The following is a 21,306-nucleotide window of genomic DNA, read 5'->3' as shown; positions in this document are numbered from 1 at the left end:
TAATAGTAAAATAAGTATATATCTATTAGGAACCTTATATATAGCGTTTAGGGTCATAGAACTATAAAAGTCTATTTTTATAAGAAGTATTCGTAAAAAAAAAAATTAAGCAAAAAGTAGATTCATAAATTAAGTAAGAAAATAGTAAAAAATAAATTAATAATAAAATGCTTAGAATTTGGATTATTTTTAAATTAAGATTTTTATCAACTTAAAAATTATAGGAGAAGAAGGTAAAGATAATATATATATATATATATATATATATATATATATATAACCTATAAACCTAAAATTTACCATAAATAATACACAACAGAAAGGCCCACCATAGCAACGACCCATATTCCAAAATACTTTGGGCCAATATTCGTGGGCTCCCAATCAGGGTTCAACCCCCACACACACAATTCTTAGTATAAAATCTCAGCAGAATGGGGCTAGGGTTTTTGCAGTTCCGCACTATAAAAACGCTTTCATCCCTCTTACTACACTACTCAGATCTTCCTAAACCCTAAAACTATTCAGGTAAACTCCCTCTTAGTTATTTCTTTTGTAGTTTTAGATCTTGGGTTTTGTTTGTGTTTTTGTTAATCTTTAATATATATATATGTATTATGTGGGTTTGTTTATTATGTCTCTGATGATGATCTAAGTTGAAAAACTTTCGTTCTTCTGAGAAAGAAAATCCATGAGGAATATTTATGGAGACCTGAACTGAAGGGACATTTTCTGGGTCATACTCGTTTTTCCATTTTTTTTCCCATCTTTTTTGGTAATCAGTTTCTTTGTTTTCCAGTTTGATTTATTTTGTATTTATTTGATTTTGTTCTGTTTGTTTGTTGAGAAAACGAAGGGAAGTGAAATTTTTTGGCCTTACCCTTGCACATTGGGAATGTTCTTTAAGTTTGTTTCTAAGTTATGGTTGTATTAACCCTTCTTTGAGATTTAGTCAATATTAGACTTAAAAATGTTGATATTGCCTCTGATGATGAATAAACAATTACTTTCGTTCTTCCGAGATTTTATATGCGGAAAAAATTTGGAGACCTGAACTGAAGAGGCTTAACATTAACACACACACACACATTCTTTCTTTAGTTTGAGCTAGTGTTTCATGTTTTTTACTTGATTCTAGTGCACATGTGCATAGTTTTACTGGTCCTACTTGATTAAAGTGTGATTGTTTGATGGTGTTCTCCAATGTGTGATGTTTTAAAACCATGTAGCACTAAAATTTTCCTGCCAAACTAAATATGGGAACTAAAATGAAAGTTTTCCAACTCATTTTAAGGTTGTTACCAAACATAGGAAATTGGGATAGTTATCTAGAAAATGCTTTTTGGAAAATGATTCATTCTTGAGAATTTGTTAATGTCGAAACAAACAGAACATTACGGTTGTTTTTCATTAGGACAAAAAGTTTCTATGTCCAGAAAATGAATCAATTGTTTTCGGGCTTTGATGTTTTTAAACTTTCTTATTATTTTTGTGGATATTGGAGATCTTCGTTAGCCTCTAATGATGTGTACAATAAAACTTTCGTTCTCCTGAGTTTGTTAATGCTGAAAATATTTGGAGACCTGAACTGAAGAGTATGCTTAGGAGATCTTTTGATGCATTTCTTGTTTGTTTTATGTGGTGATTTTTTACTTTATCAACTTTTCTCTTTTTAGAAACTTATTTCACCCTTTTCCTACCAGGCTTTATTAGTTCTATCAAATGCTATTTGAATGGTTATGGACCCTTAGGATATTCATGAACTGTTGAATAGGTTCTATGTTTCATTGTTGGGTTATTTTCTAGGCCAAATTTTTTTGACCAATAGACCAAATTGTTCATGTAACATAGCTTGCATTTCCAATCAAGGATTTGAGGTGTACATTTTTATTTTGGCATTATATATTTTCTTTTAAAATTTCTTTTTGTATATATGTTGTTCTTTGTTATACTTGTTACTCTGTCTAATCAATTTTTTGTTGGGTGTATTCCTTTCCAGGAGGTTTATCATTGGTACTTTAAGAAAATCTCGAAAAGCTCCATTTATTTTTCAAGATGAGGTATTTTATTTCTATAACTCTCTTTTTTGTTTTTTTTTTTTTTTTGTTTAATTATCTCAATTGTTTTGCAATGTAACTTTTATTAGTTTAATCACTGACTGAATTTTTTTTTCCTTTGTTCTCTTTCCAGCAAGCCAATGGAGGAAGATGTAAGTTATTTTGATTTTTGAGCTGAATGATTTCGTGGTTTTTGAGTGCATCTTTAATTCTTTACAATTTTTTGTTTTAATAGGTTTTCATCTTTACTTTGCATATGGCGTTATTCATGTACCATATAAATATTACGGCTCCTTTATCCCCATTTTGCAAGTATCCATCAGAGAATCATCAATAATACATGATTGAAAATTTTCCTTATGTTGGTTCTTTAATTAGGTATGGAATGGTGAAACATGACATGAATTTGAGAAAAAGATGAAAATACGTACTGTTTCATGATCTTGTAATTTATATTAAGAGGCCAGCATTTTACATAGAGCCCGAAATTTTTTGTAAGACATCTTTTGAAGACAATATGTATTTCTATTACAGGAATTTTACTACTGAATTTGACTGAAGCAAGTTATGGCAATATGGCTTTTGGTTACTTGTCAGAACAAACTTTAACTCTTTGTTGCTTATCAAAACAAACTTTCAACTTTTGGTTGTCGTATTGTATAATCTTATTTTAGTGTGAACAAATTTAATGAATACTTTTTATTGGGTTTTTACAGTGAGTAAAATTTTTCTTCAATTTCTAAGAGCTTTTTATAATCATATTATTTAATGAATGTTTGAAATCTCCCCATAGAGCTAAATAATTGATACTTATTTGTTTTTTATTGCTTTTAAGATTGACCTTCAAGTTTTTGCCATTATTGGTGTGTCTTATACTGAGTTCCGTCCAATACCCTCTGTCATTTCTTCTAGAAACCTTGAATATCATTTTCTTAAATGTTTATCAAAAATTATTTTTACAGGTTGTTAAGAATGAGGAAGAGGAATTTAACACTGGACCACTTTCTGTGCTGATGATGAGTGTTAAAAACAACACACAGGTAATGTCCTTATCATTACAGGGTCCGTTTTTGCTCATTGCAGGTTTATATATTGAGTAGGTGTTAAATTGAATTGTTCTCGCCTAACAGGTCCTTATTAATTGTCGGAATAACAAAAAGCTGTTGGGTCGTGTCAGAGCATTTGATCGGCACTGCAACATGGTTCTTGAAAATGTCAGGGAAATGTGGACTGAGGTAAGATTTTCATTGAAAAACATTTTCCTCTTAATTGAAGGGCAAAACTTAGGTATAGAACCTTAGGTTCCCTATTTAAATTCAAGCACTTGGTTGCACTGTGCCATAATCTATGGATAATTTGACTGGGGAACCTAATGTGCCAGCACACTATATCTTAATAGAAATCGGGCTTCAGCCTTGCCTATAATTTTATTTACAACTCTGTCTGATTCCATATCTACAACTGACCATTTGTATTCCTCCATATAGGTACCAAAAACTGGGAAAGGAAAGAAAAAAGCCCATCCAGTTAACAAGGACAGATTCATCAGTAAGATGTTTCTTCGTGGAGACTCTGTAATCATTGTTCTTAGGAATCCTAAGTGAGGTATATCTGTACTGTTGGACTTAATCATGTATTGTGTATTCAACCCCATAATATCTCACCTGCAGCTAATTTGGTTTAAATGCCCCCTCCATCTTCAAACAATGAGGCCTAGACCCTAGTTAGTTCATGATGCGGCATCTGCCTTAGTTAAATGAGGGAAGAAGAGTTATCCTATTAGGCTATTACCCTTACCGGAGCTTTACCATGTTTGTATGGTACTGATTTGTAAATTTGATGATTTATGACAGGATTATTTTGTCATTGTCATTATTAACAGTGAGTTTTCTTTTAAATTTCAAACGATGATGAGAAATTATGAAATGAAAAAAAATTAGAGTTTACTATAAAGCCACTAATCTTCTGTTGTGCCTTTTGTTGCCAGCTCTAGAATTATCATATTGTGAACTATCAAATTTTTTATTGTATGTCTTAGTGCAATATGGATTGTTTAACTAATCTAGGATTGTACTATTTGAAGATTCTGTTCTGAATATAGAATTTATCGACTATGGCCCAAACTCGTTTTTTCTCAAATCAGAATTAGTATGCCGCACCTGGGCATCTCAGTCCAGCCTTGCACTTAATGCAAATGATCAACTAGCCCAATGACAAAATCCATGAAGGCTGTGAAGGTGCACACTGCAACTGCTGCTGGCAGTATCTACACTAGCATATATACACCCTGTAAGGCCAAGACCACAGTTTATCAAGAGTAGGATTATGATGATACACTATCTAGTGTAGGATTATAATGATTTTGTCAAAAACAATTCGTAAACCTGTTCGGGTGTTCATGGCTTGTTTGAGTCGACAGCAGAAAATGTCAGTGACCTAATTGCGTATCCAGTCATCTCTAGACCTTATTGTGAAGCAGTATTTGGCCGTAACTCTTAAATTCGTTCCTTCAACAAATGCCTTTTTTGATTCGTTGAAATAAATATGGTGTTTGTGTGTTCATTTTTCTTGTTTAAGTTGTAGCAACTCTTGTAAAATGCACGCATGTCAAGTGGTCATTTGGTGAAAATTTTAATCTTGACACTGAATTTTTCATTTAAAAATAAGTCTAGACAGGTTTCTAAGTGAGGCATTGACTCGTGTATTTTTGCAGGGGTAGTTTGCAGTGACTTCTTTCCCAGAAGTATAATTGTGTCAATTTCATCATTTAAATATTTAATTATGTTTCAATTCCATCTTTTGAATTTCAAAATTAAGTTAATTTTATTTTTGGATCTTCTCTACATAAAAATCGTTAACGAGAGATTATATGACAAGACAAACTAAGTACTTGTTAGGCACACGTTAAACCCAACTCGATTGAAATCTCTTCCATGATTGGGGAATATGAAATCTGGTATGAGTCGAATGGCACTGTACATCGCATGTTGGGGCACCGACACTCTGTGGATGCTTTCCTTGGTTCTCTTAAGATGGGGCCTTGACTCTCCCTCACTCCTATTGATTGCTCGTCCCTTGAATTTTGAGCTTGAGCTCAAACTGAACTAGTCTTTAGACCTATGCCACCCACGATGCCTAGGTTTCAGTCCATGTTCCCATAGGTTGTGTGGTGTATGCGGTCGCCAATTTTATTGATGAGCAGAGGAGGTTCGTTTCTTGGACTATCTCTTACGGTCTCCATAGCTGCTCTCGCAGATAGCTGATTCTTCTTAATTGTGCTGGTCTTGGTTAGTTTGACACTTATTAGATGGTCAAACATTAATTATCCATGAGTAATTGGTGCAATCATTTTTTAATTAAGATAATTAGGTAATGATTATCTTAATTAGGAGCCTATTAATTATGAAATTGAGGTAATTGGGATCTAATAATGCTAAATCGAAATTAATTTGAGGCCTACTATTTAATTGTGCTAGAACTATTTTCTAAAAAATGACATCTATTCACTATTTTGTGAATATATCATTTTTTTGAGTGAGGTTATTATTATTATTATTATAATTTTTTTGAAAACTAGACATTCGGGTTTCATTTTGAGCACAAGAATGAGATTATTCTTATGAGAAATGAGTGATACAAGATTTTTCAAAGTTGGCTTTTAGTGCTGTCACAGGGAGCTACGAGAAAAATCAAACTTTAAATTATTTTACTTGCTCACCACTCCCACTAACATTTAAAATTAATATACTAGCCTTTCCTAACTCTGAAATTGGGACTAGATTCATGATCTCCTCTCATCCCTTGTCAACTCAAATTAAATGTCATCGCATTCTAGAATTTGCTACCATAACTATATAAACTCCCCTTCTTCTTCATTCCAAGACACATGAAAACATCCTTTCTTCTTCCACTCTTGAGTTTTAGTGGAGTAGAGTTAGTCTTGTCATATCTTGGTTTTCATGAGACTCAAGATATTAGTGAGTCTCTCTCTCTCTCCCTCTCTCCTAGTTCTTCATTTCGTCCTTTCCTAAAATCTTAAGTGAGGAAATCTTGTTATATTTTGGTCTTTCTTAGACTCAAGGTATTGAGTGAGTTCCCCTCCTTCTTTAGGACCACATAAAAAGGCCTTATTCTCTACTGTGTGGATTTTGCATGTATGTATTATTTCATCCATAAATTTGTTTTTATATTGTTGTTATGTTAATTCAAGATTAGAGCATGTGTTCTTTACATGTTCTTGATTGTTTATCATATATTCATACATAATACTAGTTTTGATCTTAAATCTATATCCAAAATATGAAAAACATGTTAATTTCATAGTTTTCTCAAATGCTTGGATCTAGGATGTCAGTATTTACACACATTCACTAGAATTCATTTTTCAATCTAAATGTGATGATGAATAGATGGAATTAGAGTTTTATCACATGCACACGTTTAAATTCAATTGAGTAGAATGCCAATTTAAATAAAAGTAATAAACATGCAATTGATTGATAATATGTTGATTGATTGGATGATGTGACATGATCGTTGGTCACTATAGTCTAGCAAACTGGTTTCACAAGCTAGGTTGGTGTCTAATATCTTCTCATTTTGTAACATAGCCTCTGGGCTTAGATTAAGGGTTAGTAGATTAAATACTTGTCCATGTAATTTTCAATCTCTATATTGTAACCTCTCTATATTGTAACTAGGAAACAATCTAGAGATTGAAAATTACATTGATGAGCATTTGATTTGCTAACACTTGATCTAAGTTTGGATGCTAAGTTACAAGATGGGAAAGTGTTAGGCATTCACCTTGCCTGGTGAATTGGTCTTCTAGACTATGATGACCAATGATCATGTCAATTGGATCTTTATTGCTTTAATTTAAATTCCCATGTTACTTGACTAAATTTAAATGTGTGTGCATGTGATAAAACTCTAATTCCATTTATTCATCATCATATTTGGATTGAAAAATTAATTATAGTGAATGTGTGTGAATAGTGATATATTAGATCTAAGTATTTGAGAAAATTATGAAATTATCATGTTTTCTATATTTTGGACATACATTTAATATCAAACACTAGTGTATGCATGAACATTTGAGGAACATCAAAGAACAAGTGAAGAACATTCAAGAATATATGAACAACATTCAAGCATATCAAAAATATTCAAACATATTTCAAGAATTTAAAAGGCATGTTTTGATCCTAAATTAACATCACAATAACATAAAAAAACAAGTTTATGGAAGAGATTATACATGCATGCAAGATCCACATGATAGAGGAGGAGGTGAGGAGGCTTTTTATGGTGGTCCTAGGGAGTGAGGGAGGGAGTGCTCACTCAATACCTTGGGTCTAAGGAAGACCAAAGTACGACTACACTTCCTAACTTGATCAGAATTTTGGGAGAGGATAAGAAGAAGAACTAGGAGAGAGAGAGTGATGTTTACTCAATATCTTGAGTCTCAGGAAGACTAAGATATAACAAGCTAACTTTACTTCACTAGAACTCAAAAGGGGGGGGGGGGGGGGGGGGGGGGGGGGGGGGAGGAGATTATGTTTCTATGTGCCTTGGAATTAAGGACGAGGGGGGTTTATAAAGTAGTGGCGGATGATTCTAGATTAGGATGACATTTAATGTGAGTTAACAAGGAATGAGAAGAGATAATTAATCTAGATCCAACTTCAGAGTTAGGGAAGGCTAGTGCATTAATATTAGGGGTTGGTGGGAGTGGTGAGCAAGCAAAATAATTAAAAATTCGGTTTTCCTGTAGCAATTTAGAGCCAACTTTGAAAAAAATAATATCTCACTCATTTCTGAGAGATATTCATGAAATAGTTAGTAAATGTCGTTTCTTGGAAAATAGTTTCAACAATTAACATTAATAAGCCCCAAATTAACTTCCATTTAGCATTAATAGGTCCCAATTACCTCAATTTTAGAATTAATAGGCCCAAAATAATTACCTTAGCCCTCGTTTGGGAGGAGGGAATGGAATGGAATGTAAAGAAATGAAAAGAATAATTTTATAATATTCTTCTATTCTCTTGTTTGAGAGTTTTAATGGAGGGAATGGAAAGTCCATTACCTTGTGTTGAGGTCTAAAAAATCACAACACCTAGGCCCAAAGAAATAACACAAGGGGCCATAGAAAATGAAATTAAAAAGAGGTGGTAAGCCCAAAAGGCTTGAAGCCCAAAAGTCATAAAGGGACAAGCCTTAAAGCCTATGAGAAAAGAAGGAAGAAAAAGAAAAAAAAGGCCTAGATCAAAAGATTGAAGAAAGACTAGTGTAAAGAGCTGAGTCGGAATCCCCAGAGGCTGCCAAAGGCTCGGGATCCCCAAGACGTGTAGCACAGTTAAAATAGGAATAAGACAGCTCAAAGGAAACGCCAAAAAACACAAGAAATGAAGGGGAGATATGTCCTTCTCAGGCACCAGAGATGCAGTAAGAAAAGCAGAAAGCCTAGAGTAACCACTCACAATGCAAAGGAACGGTACCTCAGGGAACCAGAATGAGGAGCTATAAAAAAGGAAGTAGCAGCAAAGACCTTCGAACCAGCAGAGTTGGATTTCACTCACTTGGGAAAAATGACAAAGAGGAAGGACGACCAAAAGCTGAACCATAAGGAACGTGAAATTAGGAACAAGCGCACTCCGGAATAGAAAGTCAACCATGGGCTTTCAAAGAAACAGCACCAAAAGGAGGAAAATATGAGAAACAGGGAAATGCTCAACCTTCTGGGTGATGGGCACAAAACGGGCTCTGGTACCCAGGGAGCAAAATAAGGGAATCAATAGTTCCCCGGGACCCTAGAATAATACTATAAAAAGGGAGGAAAACAGCCAGCAAAAGGGAGGAATTTTTGAGCAAGCAATAAAAAATCTCGACAAGAAACCATTAAGAGAACTCTGTCAAATTCAAGGGAAAACAGTGAAATATCTCCTGGTATCTCAGAAACAGCCACTATAGCACATACTTGGATTCAAAATGGTTCAAATTTTACAAGTCTTAGAGGCCTGGATAGCCGTCGAAGTCTGTAATTTTTGAACTTATTTGAACCTCGTATCACGTCTTAGTGAGTGCATTGTAACCATAATTAAGAAAAACTAATGAAGTATTTCTTATTAATTTGAGGATCCCTACTAATTGTTTTGTGTATTTCCTGATTACTTTGTACTCCTTTGCTGTTTTCATTGTTGATTCAATACAAATATTCTCATTTTGCTAGTTTATATGTTTTGTAGGAAACATGTCCTGTGCGCCACTTGGTTCTTAAATTGAACCAAGCCCAGACCACCAAACTACAACTATTTGGCTCAGGATCCTTGGGCTAGTGTGCTGAAGAAAAAAGCACTCTCACACCTTGTTTGAGAGTTTAAATTGGAGGGAATAGAATGGGTAGGAGGGAACACTCATTCCTCTCTATTCCCTTAAAACCTCAAATTTTCATTCCCCTTGGAATTGGGAGGAATGATAGGGAATGAAATTAGATTTAATGAATTTTTTGCTAAAACTCCCAAAATACCCATATATATTCAACTCTTTATTTTAAAATAGGGGTCTAATAGTAATATTGTCATAAAATGATTTCATTCTATTCACTCTATGTTACTCAAGGTTACTTAATTCCATTTCATTCAATCCCATTATTTTCCATTCATTTCCCTTGCTTAAATACATTCTATTCCCTTATGATCATTCTATTCCATTCCATTTCATTCTCTTATGAACTCTCAAATGAAGCCTACTTATCTCAACTAAAAAGATGATTGTGACAATTACTCATGAATAATTAATATTTCACCATCTAATTAATCAAGTGTGCAAATCTTTCCATAACCTATAGTCCTAGCCAATTGTATTATGATATGTCATTAATTTCATACTAATTATAATTATAACCAATCAAAATTACATGTTCATAATTACATGTGGTCAGACTTAATTTGTGAGAACGCATCTTAACTATTAAAACTTGATTTCACGTAACTTTCAATCTGATAGCTTGATTGAGGTCTGTAACCAATCATTTTGATTGTTAGATTACAAGATCACATGTCCAGCTACATGCACTTCTCTATAAGTGGCTATTTGAAAACTGTCCATAATATACTACTCATAAACAAAAATAGGGCAGGTTTCATAAACAAAAACTGTCTTCTTGTGAACTTCCTTTCTTTGCTAGTTTGTTTGCTACCAATTGGCCTCAAGGTAAGCATGAAGAAGATGGACAGTGTGCTCTTGTCTGATAAGGTTCCTGCAATCATCAATTAAAGGAACAAGATGTAGTGCATATTGACCGTCTTTGGGTAACTGGTCAAGATGTAGTGCTTTCCATGGGAAAAACTGAATTTTCTTTGGACATGGGACTTTCCAAATCCATGTCCACTTTGAAACTCGGAAAATTATTAGGTACTCTTGGAGTACCATAAATGCGTACTCTCCCTTCTCACATAAATTGTGAGTCCCACCATGAATTTAATTAGTGGGATCCACCATTCATGTGAGAGGAGGGAGTACGCATTTATAGTATTCCGAAAGTACACAATAATTTCCTACTTTGAAACACGATTCTCATCTTGTGTCGGGCCAAGTAAGAACTTAGATGCTAATTGAACAGGACATATCCCATTATTCCTAGAGCAAACTAATTTATCTTGGGGAATTTGGATTTTTGCAATGGGGTGCCTTCAATAATCTTCTTAATATTGTCCGGTAATTGTAAAGATAAGATTATCCAGATTCCATGTATAGTTATGCTTCAAAGAATCCACTTTTCGAGTTTCCTCTTGAAGCTGCAAAGGTCCTTCAATTTGGTGTCTTATTAGAGGGCCTCTTGGTATCTATGAATCATACCACATTGACTTGACTTCCGTTGCCTAAAATCCAAAGCATACCCCTAAAAAGATGTCTGCTTCCCTGATGTATGGCTTTCCAAATATGTGATGCCAAAAGTGTCGATTTGCTGTCCTGCAATGAATTATGTGGAAAATATTTAGCCTTTAAAACCCTAGCCCATAAAGAATTGGGATTCCTCCATACTCTCCAAGCTTGGTTGGTAAGTATAGCCATGTTCATGTCTCTTTAGGCCTAGTAATCATATCCCAACCAATGGTATGACAGCTCTTATGATTGCTAGTGTCTCCACATAAAAAATTTCGATTCATCCTATCAATATCTTTACGTATCTTTTGTGGAATTATAGCTGTCTGCATGGCATAAATAGAAATAGCAGAAGTTGTAAATTCAATCAAAGTCGCCCTACCTGCTATTGATAAAAATTTAGATTGCCATCCTTCAATACGTCGATGAATTTTATCGATAAGATATTGATAAGATTGAACATTTCTCCTATGGGTAAAAGTAGGAGTCCCTGAATATGTGCCCAGTTGAGTAGTAGTAGGTATATTAAAAATTCCTTTAATCATATCTTTAGTACACCTTCTGGTATTTGGGGAGAAAAACATCTTAGATTTATGATCTGCCCTTGAACATGCACAAAACAAGTCTAGAATATCTTTCTATTTTTAGCATCCAAGTTGTTTAGTCTTTATAAACAACAATATATCATCTGTAAAGAATAAATGTGAACTTCTAATTTGACCCCTAAAAGTCATAAGCTAAATCTCTTTTTTCCTAGTTGCATCTTCTAACATCATGGATAATCTTTCCAGGCATAAAATAAAAATATATGGGGATAACAGGTCCCCTTGTTTTATGGCCCCACTAGGTGCAAATTCTTGCAATTTAGTTCCATTCCAAAGGATTTTAAAAGTGGTATTAGTGATCATATCCATAATGAGAATTCTTAGATTTACATGAACATTAAAAAACTCAAGCGTATCTCTAATAAAATTTCATTCCAAACGATCTTAAGAAATTATCGAGATCTAATTTTAAAGGTGACCAGCTGCACTTCTTTTTTTCAAAGATCAAATAATTTCTTGAACAATTATAATATTATCACTCATTCTATACGACCTGGAACAAACCCTGCTTGACAAGGATTTATCAAGTTAATTAGCAATGTAAGGTTTCAATTTGTCCAGGATAATCCTTGATATCAATTTGTATAAAGTATTATATAAACTAATAGGCAGAAATTGGGTTAAAGTCTCTGGGTCGCCAATCTTTGTAATCAGGACAATATTAGTAGCAGCCTATTCCTTTGGAATTATTCTATTCTCAAAGATTTCTTGGATAACAGTAATAATACTGTCACCTAATATATTCCAATTTTGCTGGAAAAAGAATAGCATGAAAACCATCTAGGCCAGGAGCTTTCAGGGAAGGGGAGGTTCATCAAATTCTCAAAAATTTCATCACCATTTGGAATACAGTTTAAAACCTCTCGGTCACAAATAAGCGAGTTGTTATGATGCTGAAAAAAGGCAGAAGAAATGTTTTCAGGAGATCCATGAGAGGTTGTCGTAAAAAGTTGAGTGAAGAACCGAATTATATAATCTTGCATAGAGTTGTTAGTTAACCATATTCCATTGGCATCTTTAAGAGTAAGGATACGATTTTGACTCCTTTTTTGCATGGTTGTTATATGAAAGTACTTCGTATTAGCGTCAACTTGGTTAAACCAAGTAATGTGAGATTTAAGTTGCCAGAATAAGAATTCTTGGTGTATAATTCTATTATATTCGAGGTTAACTTGTTTTTCTAAATGAAAATGATAAGCATTCGGCCTTCTGGCTTGAGCAATCCCGATACCTTGAAGTTCAGCACGTGCAATTTTTTCTTTGAAAAATATTTCCAAACTGGGAATGATAGCAAAAATGGGCTTTTGCCCCTTTTGCTTAAAAGATGTAGCAAAATGTCCCTGTTTTGAAACTATTTAGCAAAATACATTTGTTTTGAAACTTGATTTTCTAAAAATTGAGTTTTACATTAAAACTCGATTTTTGGAAAATTTATGGAACTCGAGTTCCACGTGAATTTTTCCAAATAACTCGATTTTCATCAAATCGAGTTTTATATTGAAACTCGATTTTCTAAAAATCGAGTTTCAGAATAGGGGCATTTTGCTACATCTTTTGGGGAAAAGGGACAAATGCCCATTTTGGCCTAGGAACGATTCCAATCAATAAATTTGGATGCTAAATGCTTCATACGACGTTGGAACGTTGGACCAAAAGCGGAAGAGGAAGGATGATTAGTCGATTCTTGCCCCCATTAATGCGATATAATAGAATGAAAAGTATCATCAGAGAGTCACATTTTTTCAAACTTGAAATGTTTCTTTATTTTCCTAATTTCAGGATTGGTAGTTATGAACAAAGGACAATTTTTCGATTTAGTATGAGGTAGATGAAGGACAATAGCATGGAGAAATTTAGTTCTCCATTTGGCATTGCTCAATCCACGATCTAGACATTCCTTAATATTACTTCTCTACTTGGGATGCTTTTTGGCTGTGAAAACCTAAGTACATAAGAGTAACTGCATCAGTGGTTGCAAAAGTTTGCAAAACAAAAAAAAGTGCTTAATTTTACACATTTTAACTAAAAAAACACTCACATTAGTGTTTGCAAAAACGTGTAAACATATAAAACTGTTACAGTAACCATGCATATATGCATGGTTATTGTTCATGTGCAAATGATTTTTTTATTCTTTTTTTTCTCTCTTCCCCTTCATCTTGATTTTCTCCTTTGTCTTCTTCTCACAAAAAAACCACAAAATCACCCCTGCCCCAGCCTCAACCACCGATCTCTATCTTCTTCCAACAACAAAATAACAAAACCACCCCTGCCTAGCCTCAACCACAAATCAAGGTGGTACCACCCAAATACAAAAACCCAAAAACTAAAATTAGCAATAACCCATCATAATACAAAAACCCAAAAACTAAAACTAGCAATAACCCATCATAGAACCAGCAAGAACCAGATGAAATCAAACTCTAAAATTAACCAAAACCAAGATGAAGTCAAGTGGGGACTGTGCAGTAGATCAAGATCGGAGGTGGTAGTGGTGGGTCGTTGCAATTGGGGCTGACTTGGGTTGTTGGCAGCAGTGTCATGATGGCGGCGGTGAGGTTGGTTTGAGTTTGAGAAATTTGTTGAAGAAAAAGAAAGAATAAAGAGAAGAAGGAAGAAGGAAAAGGAAAACAAGAAAGATGGAGATGGTTCATAGAAAAAATATGTATTTTTTTTTGCAAAATAGACAGGAATTTTGCACGGACTGATGCGGTTGCTCTAAGTCCACAATTATCTAGGCAATTTCTAAAAGCTAATACGAGTGGGGTTGATAAGGAGACCTCCAAGTTTTTTGTCCTCAGATAACATATCATTAAAATCTCCTAACAGAACCAACGGTCGATTTGTAGTAGCAACAAAATCTTCTAAATATTGCCACATATATTTTCTTTTATTAAACTGAGGGGAAGCATAAACAACAGTTAAAACAAAAAGGCTAGAGTCAGAATTTACCTTAATCAAAGCACGAATGCTCTTATCATAAGACGTCAGGATCTCCAAAGTAAAACCATGCACGTTCCATAAAGTCCAAATTCCACCTGAAAACCCATTGAATCCACCCTATTGGATTTAGCATAAGGCATTTGTTGAATGACTTGGATAGCACGTAACGGTTCACTAGATATCCTAGGTTCCACTATGATACAAGCGATGCAGCTCTTGAACATGTGACTGAAAAACCTCATTCCCCGCTAGCTCCCTAACAATTCCAAGCCACAAGCTTCATGGAAGTAGTATGGGAATTCAGGTAGTCATTGGGAGTCCTTGTTAGATCCCATGGAGTCATCTGTGATCTTCTTCTGCTGTAGCAGGATGGTGTCGTCATCACATTAAATATGTACGTATAAGGGCACCCAATTTCTGAGCGTTTGACAAAATGTGGTGGTTCCGATGGATGGAAGGCTTTGCCGATGTCCCGTTCTCCTCCTTTGGTGTTCAGGAGCGGAGCTGCACTCAGCAATGGGGGGCCATGGTCCACCCAAATTTTTTTAAAAACTTCATAGTGTATGTATATTTTGCAATTGTTTAATATATTAGACCTTAAAATCAATATTTGGCCCCTCCAAAGAATAAGAGCTGGCCCCTGAAAAAAAGAATTGAACAACTAATTATTGGGTTCCAAAAAATAGTTGTTAAGAACAACAAACTATCCACCTTATAATATAAATAGTTGTTACTTTCAAATTTTTAGTTTTTTCCTCTCTTAATTGGTAAGTTTTGTTTGTTGAGTTCAAATAGTAAGTTTTTAATAAAATAAATTTCTCTTAGAGTTATTTTATTTGGGACTAAGTCTTTTTGTTGTTTTTGTAAAGTTTCAAATTGTTTGTCAATACTTAATTAGTTAGTCACAAAGCATCAAATGAAAAAAAACTACACTGAGGATATGTAATGTTAGGGAGTGAAAATACTTAAAAAACAATCTTCTCGTGGACACACACACAGACATATAATTTTTATATTTAATTTTCAATTTGGGACTAAGTCTTTTATTGTTATTGTTGTTGTTAACTTTCCAATTGTTTTTCAATGCTTGATCTAGACTAAACATGTTGAATGAAAAAAAAATAGAGGATAATTTAATATTAGGGGGTAAAAATGTAGCTGTGTAAATGTATGTATGAATATGTAATTCGGCCCCCCAAACTAAAAATCCTAGCTACGCCCCTGTTGGTGTCGATGCCTCAGAGATGTGTTCACTAGAGGCAGATTGGTCGTCCTCATCTGAAGATTTCATGAGAGTATCAGTTTTGGATGGATTAGGATTCGAACGTATATATGTGGTCAAGTCCTGATTGTTGCTTTTCTCTACTGTCATTTGAGCAAATAGACGATTGGTGGTTGTTAAAACTGTTTGCTGAAAGAGCGTCAATGATGTCTCTCTTGGAACATATGAGGGGGACTGATTGAGAGGAGTGTCTGAGAGATAAAGGTTGGGGTCGGTGGGAATTGGTGACCGTTGAGCTATGGTCTAATGAAGGTGCCATGGTTTAGGTTTGTGTTGTTTTTGGCTTGTGAACTTGTATGATGAGTAGAAGGTTTAGTAGATTTATGTGAGTCACTTCCCTCGCTCCTAGCATGTATCAGATGAAATTTTATTTGTCATTTGTGTGAAATTGCATGTGTGCTTCTCGTGAAAAAAGTTGACGCGTGGGCTTAGGTGAGTTTAGTAATTAGTTTGTCCACCTTAGGTTCTCTATTAGTAATAGCTCTTGATTGCCTATTCTTATTTGATTCAAATGTGTCTAATTCTGCTAGATTCACCGCTAGGAGAGGTTGAAAGCCATTAGAGGATAAGATGATAGGATTAGATATGTTTATCTTAGGTGGGGAACTTATCTTGGTAGGACCTGGCTTAGAATTGGACTCTTTAGTCATGCCACCACGTGGTCTAGTTTTTTTTGTTGACACCCTTTTCCAGGGAGTGTTCCAACCATCGGGTTCCGCCACCAACAGTGAATTTCCCATTAAATTGATGTTTGATTCTCCGATATGGCATTTTCTGAACACTGCATATCTTTATGGCCTAGTCTCCCACAAACAAAGTAAAACGTTGGGATATTCTCGTAAACAATGTCTTGCCAAAAGTGATCCATTTTAATCCTTTTAAGAAGAGGCTTTTGTATTCCCAGTTGGACACATAGACGTGCGAAATGAAATCTAGATGCATTGTTTGTAATAGCATCCATTCTAAGAAGTTTTCCCAACTTATTACCAACTTTGTTTTTTAGGAATTCAGGATGATAATACTCTATTGGAAGTTGTTCTAATCTAATCCAAACATCCATAGATGTGATCTTAGCTGTATCTGGATGGAAATTGGCCTCTCATGCTTGAACATGGAGGTATTGCTTCACTACCAACCATGGCCCATCCTCAAGGGCATGATGATAATCAGATATAACAATAAATTTGGAAATATAATAGCAATATCCGATATCAATTAATTGAAAGTTACTCATTGGCCTCCAAATATACCCGCTAACCTGTTTTGCATGACTTTGTAGCCCACCGACTTCCTTATCATTTTGATAATGATACTAGTTCTCTAGGGTTCATTTAATTTTTGTTTGAGATCTGGTTGTAGGATTTCCCATGATGCTCTATCCATGTTCTCCTCATCAAATGGAACATCATCCAAAACTACAAGAAAATTGAGCTATTGCGGCAGGTTTTTTGCGGTGGTTGTGAAAAGTGCCGCTATATGTCACGTATTGCGGCACTTTTTTGGCCTGCCGCTGTAGATGAGATATATTGCAGCATTTCATTGGACTACCACAATAGATGTAGCCTTTTGCGGTGTATTACAGCGGCGCTATATAAACCGCCGCAATATACGTGTTTTAGTGGCGTTAGACTTAACTATAGTAGCACTCCATAAACCCGTTGCAATAAATATATCCTTTTGTGGCATACTACAACGGCGGTGTATAAAACCACCACAATATATATAGCTTTAGCGGCATTTTGTTACTTATAGTGGCGGGTTAGATGACCGTTGCAATAGATACTTTTTTGCGGCGCTGTTTCATAGTTATAGCGGCGGTTTGGACCACTACAATAGACCTTTTAATTGGCTGCGTCTGGTCCAATGTATCCCTCTGCTGTTTTAGCCTAAGTGCCATTTTGCCTTTTCATTTCACTCCTTTTTCATTTTCCAATACTCTCTCTCTCTCTCTCTCTTTTTGTTGTTAGCTCTAAGAAAAAACCCACACATTATGTCCTTCACCGACCGTCATCAGCTGCCATCACCACTATTGGTAGTAACCAAAAATATAAATTGCCAAAAAACCCAACAAATTTGATGGATTCATGAAACCCACCGCCGGTAGGTACCAAATTTTACAAGACCAACAAGGTGCGATTGCAACGGTGCGGCATTGATGAATTCAGCCCTTTCTTCCCTTGACAAGATAAGTTAAGAGGTTAAGTTACAGTATTTTATTTAACATTTTTATTTCTATTTTCTAATATCTTGCCAAGTTTAAAATTTTCCCACTAGCCAAATAGGGAAATAGAGAACACAAACATTAAAATTTTCCCACATTTTCTCACTAGCCAAACATTTTCTCGCTTGTATTAACACTAATGAAAGTAGAACATAATAATCAACCAAAAAAAAAAAAAAAAGCAACATAATCCAAAAAAAATTTTAATATAAAAAAATAAATAATACTCAAAACCTAAATTAATACTCATACCCAGGTGTATTTCTTAATCACCTTAATCACCACAAGGTGTATTTTTTTTTTCCATTAATATTATGGTTTCTGTATATTTGTTATCAGATTTGTTTTTGGGCTTTATATGCCTTTATATTTTGTTTGGTCATTGAGAAAATGTGGAAAAGAAAGAAAATTTAGTTCTATTGGAAAATGTGTTTTATATTGCTGCAATTTTGTTACATCAAAATTGTTCCTCCTAATCTTATACAACATGCCTTCTTGTTGCCTTTTGCATTTAGGTTTTGATGACAAGGCCATTATTTATGGTGTAATTATTTTGTTGTACTATTTTTTCGGTTGTTGCCAATCTTATCCCACTGAGCTTTGGGTTTTCTTCTCTAACCACTTGATGCATACTACTTCATGGTGTCAGTTGTTCCTTAATATACTTGGTGCCTTAACCATGATACAAACATAGAAATATTGCTTTGTGGTCTCTGATACTGTTGCATTTTGTTAAAATCAAAATTGTTCTCCTTAACTTACACAACATGCCTTCTTGTTGCCTTTTGCATTGAGGTTTTGATGACAAGGTCATTTATGGTGTTATTGTTTTGTTGTACTTCTGTTTTGCCATTGAGCTATGGGTTTTCAGTGTGACGAATTTTGTTTCTTCTTGCAGTGTTGGAAGAACTCCCAAAAGAGCTAATCTTGGTGATGTATTTTTCTAGTATGTGTTGCTTCATAGGCAAATAATATTTTAAATTTGCAAAGAAGAAATGTCTTTTATTTGAAGTTTTAAAAGATGAGTTTATTCTCATTTAAATTGATTGACTAATGACAATACCCCCAAACATCGCATTTGAAGGCCTGCCAGTTTGTTGTAGAAGATCATACAACCCAATTATGTCTCCGAGTTGTTCAATGGTTTGAAGATTTGGCTTCCAAAACACTTGACTTAAAAAGTAAGGTGATCGGTTTTATATCACTTCATGCTTAGAATGTTCAAGTGTGTTATTGTTAATTTTTTCGTTAGTGGTCTTGCTTGTTTATCCACAGGCCCTTTGATAGACAGTATTAATTTTCTTTCTTATTGGCTGAATAATTTATCCTCGTTTCTTTTTACAAGCACTTTGCTGTTATTCTTAATGTTATTATCATCTCCCCCCCCCCCCCCCTCCCCATTTGCTTCTTCTGGCCTGCTTCTGTTGCATATCAAGATATTGCTATATTGCACGCGGCATCTCTTGTATATCACCATTATTGAAAGACTTTTAAGTTAGAGTATAGATCACAGGACAAAATCCATTGGTTCCCAATCATGATTCTAGTTTACTGATTTCATGAAAGAAGTTCTAGTGTTAAAAGAAGTTGGAGCTATTGTATGTGTAATTACTTGTCATTGTGCTTATATACTTGTTTATTTTAGACTTGGACAGTTGAAATGGCAAGGCAAAAGGCAAATATGCGCACGTGTTCTAAGAGTGTAACATTGGAAAGAGTCACAAAATGCAGATGAAGTGGGGGACCAAGAAATGCACGGAGCTTCTACACAATGTATGGGCTTTTTACTCAGTAGTTTACCATTCATAAACTATTCAGTAAAATTACTTAAAAAAAACTTTTAGGTAAAATTAGACGAAACTCTTAATTTGATGAATTGGTATGTAGTGTGTAGTGATTGGTGTTAATAAAGTGGTATGAATGGTAAGACCATATAAAAGATTGCCAAAAGAAATTCTTGGGGAATGGGATGCTCTTACTTGAGAATCTGGTATGACTGGCAAACGTATCTAAAATTTTTCTGCCTTTTCTAAGAATATTAAGATTTTGATCCTCACAGTTATGGAATGCTCTTACAATTTCAAATTACCCATTGTCCTGGTTGTCCAAATCTTTCTAGGTTCTATTGATCTAGCCTCTTGATTTTAGATTAAGTTCATGATTGACTGATCACTGCCTTTCCTTAATGTAATAAAAAAAAAATTGGATATGGATATGTACATCTATATCTATATAATACTAAAAGCTGAAGCATATCATTTAATGTTGTTGCGCTCACGTTGAGCCACATCAGTAGTCATGTCATTTCCATCCTCTTTTATATAGAGTTTAAAATAGTTTTTGACAATTTTAAAATACTAAAAAATATAAAATATTTTTCAGCCCTATTTCCATCTTAAAGCCCACTTCTTATAAGTGTAATTCCACCATAAAGCCCAAACCCAAAGCCTTTTCAACTAAAACCCTTTCTGAAACTCTGTTTTCATGGTTACAACTTTCTATATCTCTTTTCCTTTTTTCTGCACAGTTTTAGATTCCTCTCTCCCACGTTCTGTTTCAGTTTCATCATTTCATATTTTGTTCCTTCCCCTTCCCCCCACCTTCTGTTTAACGGTTTCACACTTATTTAACACCTTTGTCTTACTCTCTTCATAGTATATAAATATTGACAGAACCTAGATGATTGAGTTGAGGTATCTCTAAATCCCAGTTTCTTTTATGCTTTGTTCTTTTGCTTGATTTTTTTTTTCCTTTTTACTTTCCAAATCATTTTTCTTAGGGTGTTGAATTTTTTATTGGTGGATTTTTTAATTGGAGCTCTACCTCTTTTTGGTTTGTTCATTTTGAGTTTTTTGATTGGGTCATAAAGTGCATCTATTTTTGGTAAAAAATTGAAGCTGGAAGAGGAAAGCATGGTGGAGAAAAGAAATCGGATTGCTTTTATCCATGACTGATTAAAAGAAGGAACAAATATGGAGGTGATAAATATGTTCACAACCTGTGAAATTTTGACCTTTTTAATTTCCTCTCAAATGTTTTTTTTTTTTTTTTTTCCTTTTATGATTTGATAGATAACAGTAACTTAGCAAAGATTGGTATATTGTTGAGTTCGTGTTGACTGGTATATTACTTATTACTATTTTTTAATGAGAAAGGGGCTACTAATTGTTGTTTGAAATTTTCTTTGTGGTTTTATATTTTCGAAAGTGATCTACCTATAGGTTCCCACTCTATCCTCTACTTAATTGATCTTATATTTTCTCCTGTATTGATTGGTTCTTGTGATTGATTTAATACTATTATAGA

General features: G+C 34.4%; 1 protein-coding gene and 3 non-coding genes across 4 annotated transcripts; all 4 read left to right on the top strand.

Moving 5' to 3' along the window:
* The first annotated feature begins 422 nt into the window (after nucleotides 1-422).
* Nucleotides 423-4,532, top strand: LOC115982389 (small nuclear ribonucleoprotein Sm D2-like). The gene is made up of 6 exons (XM_031104973.1): nucleotides 423-528; nucleotides 2,000-2,060; nucleotides 2,191-2,209; nucleotides 3,020-3,097; nucleotides 3,188-3,292; nucleotides 3,545-4,532. Exons 2-6 carry the CDS (start codon nucleotides 2,056-2,058, stop codon nucleotides 3,659-3,661), a joined length of 324 nt encoding a protein of 107 aa, XP_030960833.1. The 5' UTR covers nucleotides 423-528; nucleotides 2,000-2,055; the 3' UTR covers nucleotides 3,662-4,532.
* Nucleotides 637-727, top strand: LOC115983011. Its single transcript, XR_004089828.1, has one exon. It is a non-coding gene; the product is annotated as a small nucleolar RNA Z159/U59 (small nucleolar RNA).
* LOC115983009 lies at nucleotides 982-1,065 on the top strand. Its single transcript, XR_004089826.1, has one exon. It is a non-coding gene; the product is annotated as a small nucleolar RNA Z159/U59 (small nucleolar RNA).
* LOC115983010 lies at nucleotides 1,515-1,598 on the top strand. The gene has a single exon (XR_004089827.1). It is a non-coding gene; the product is annotated as a small nucleolar RNA Z159/U59 (small nucleolar RNA).
* Nucleotides 4,533-21,306: the final 16,774 nt, after the last annotated feature.

Source organism: Quercus lobata, chromosome 3, assembly GCF_001633185.2.
Source record: "Quercus lobata isolate SW786 chromosome 3, ValleyOak3.0 Primary Assembly, whole genome shotgun sequence".
In the NCBI taxonomy this organism is placed as follows: Eukaryota; Viridiplantae; Streptophyta; class Magnoliopsida; order Fagales; family Fagaceae; genus Quercus; species Quercus lobata.
Note: the sequence above shows the minus strand (reverse complement) of the source record. Positions and strands in the feature narration are given on the sequence as shown.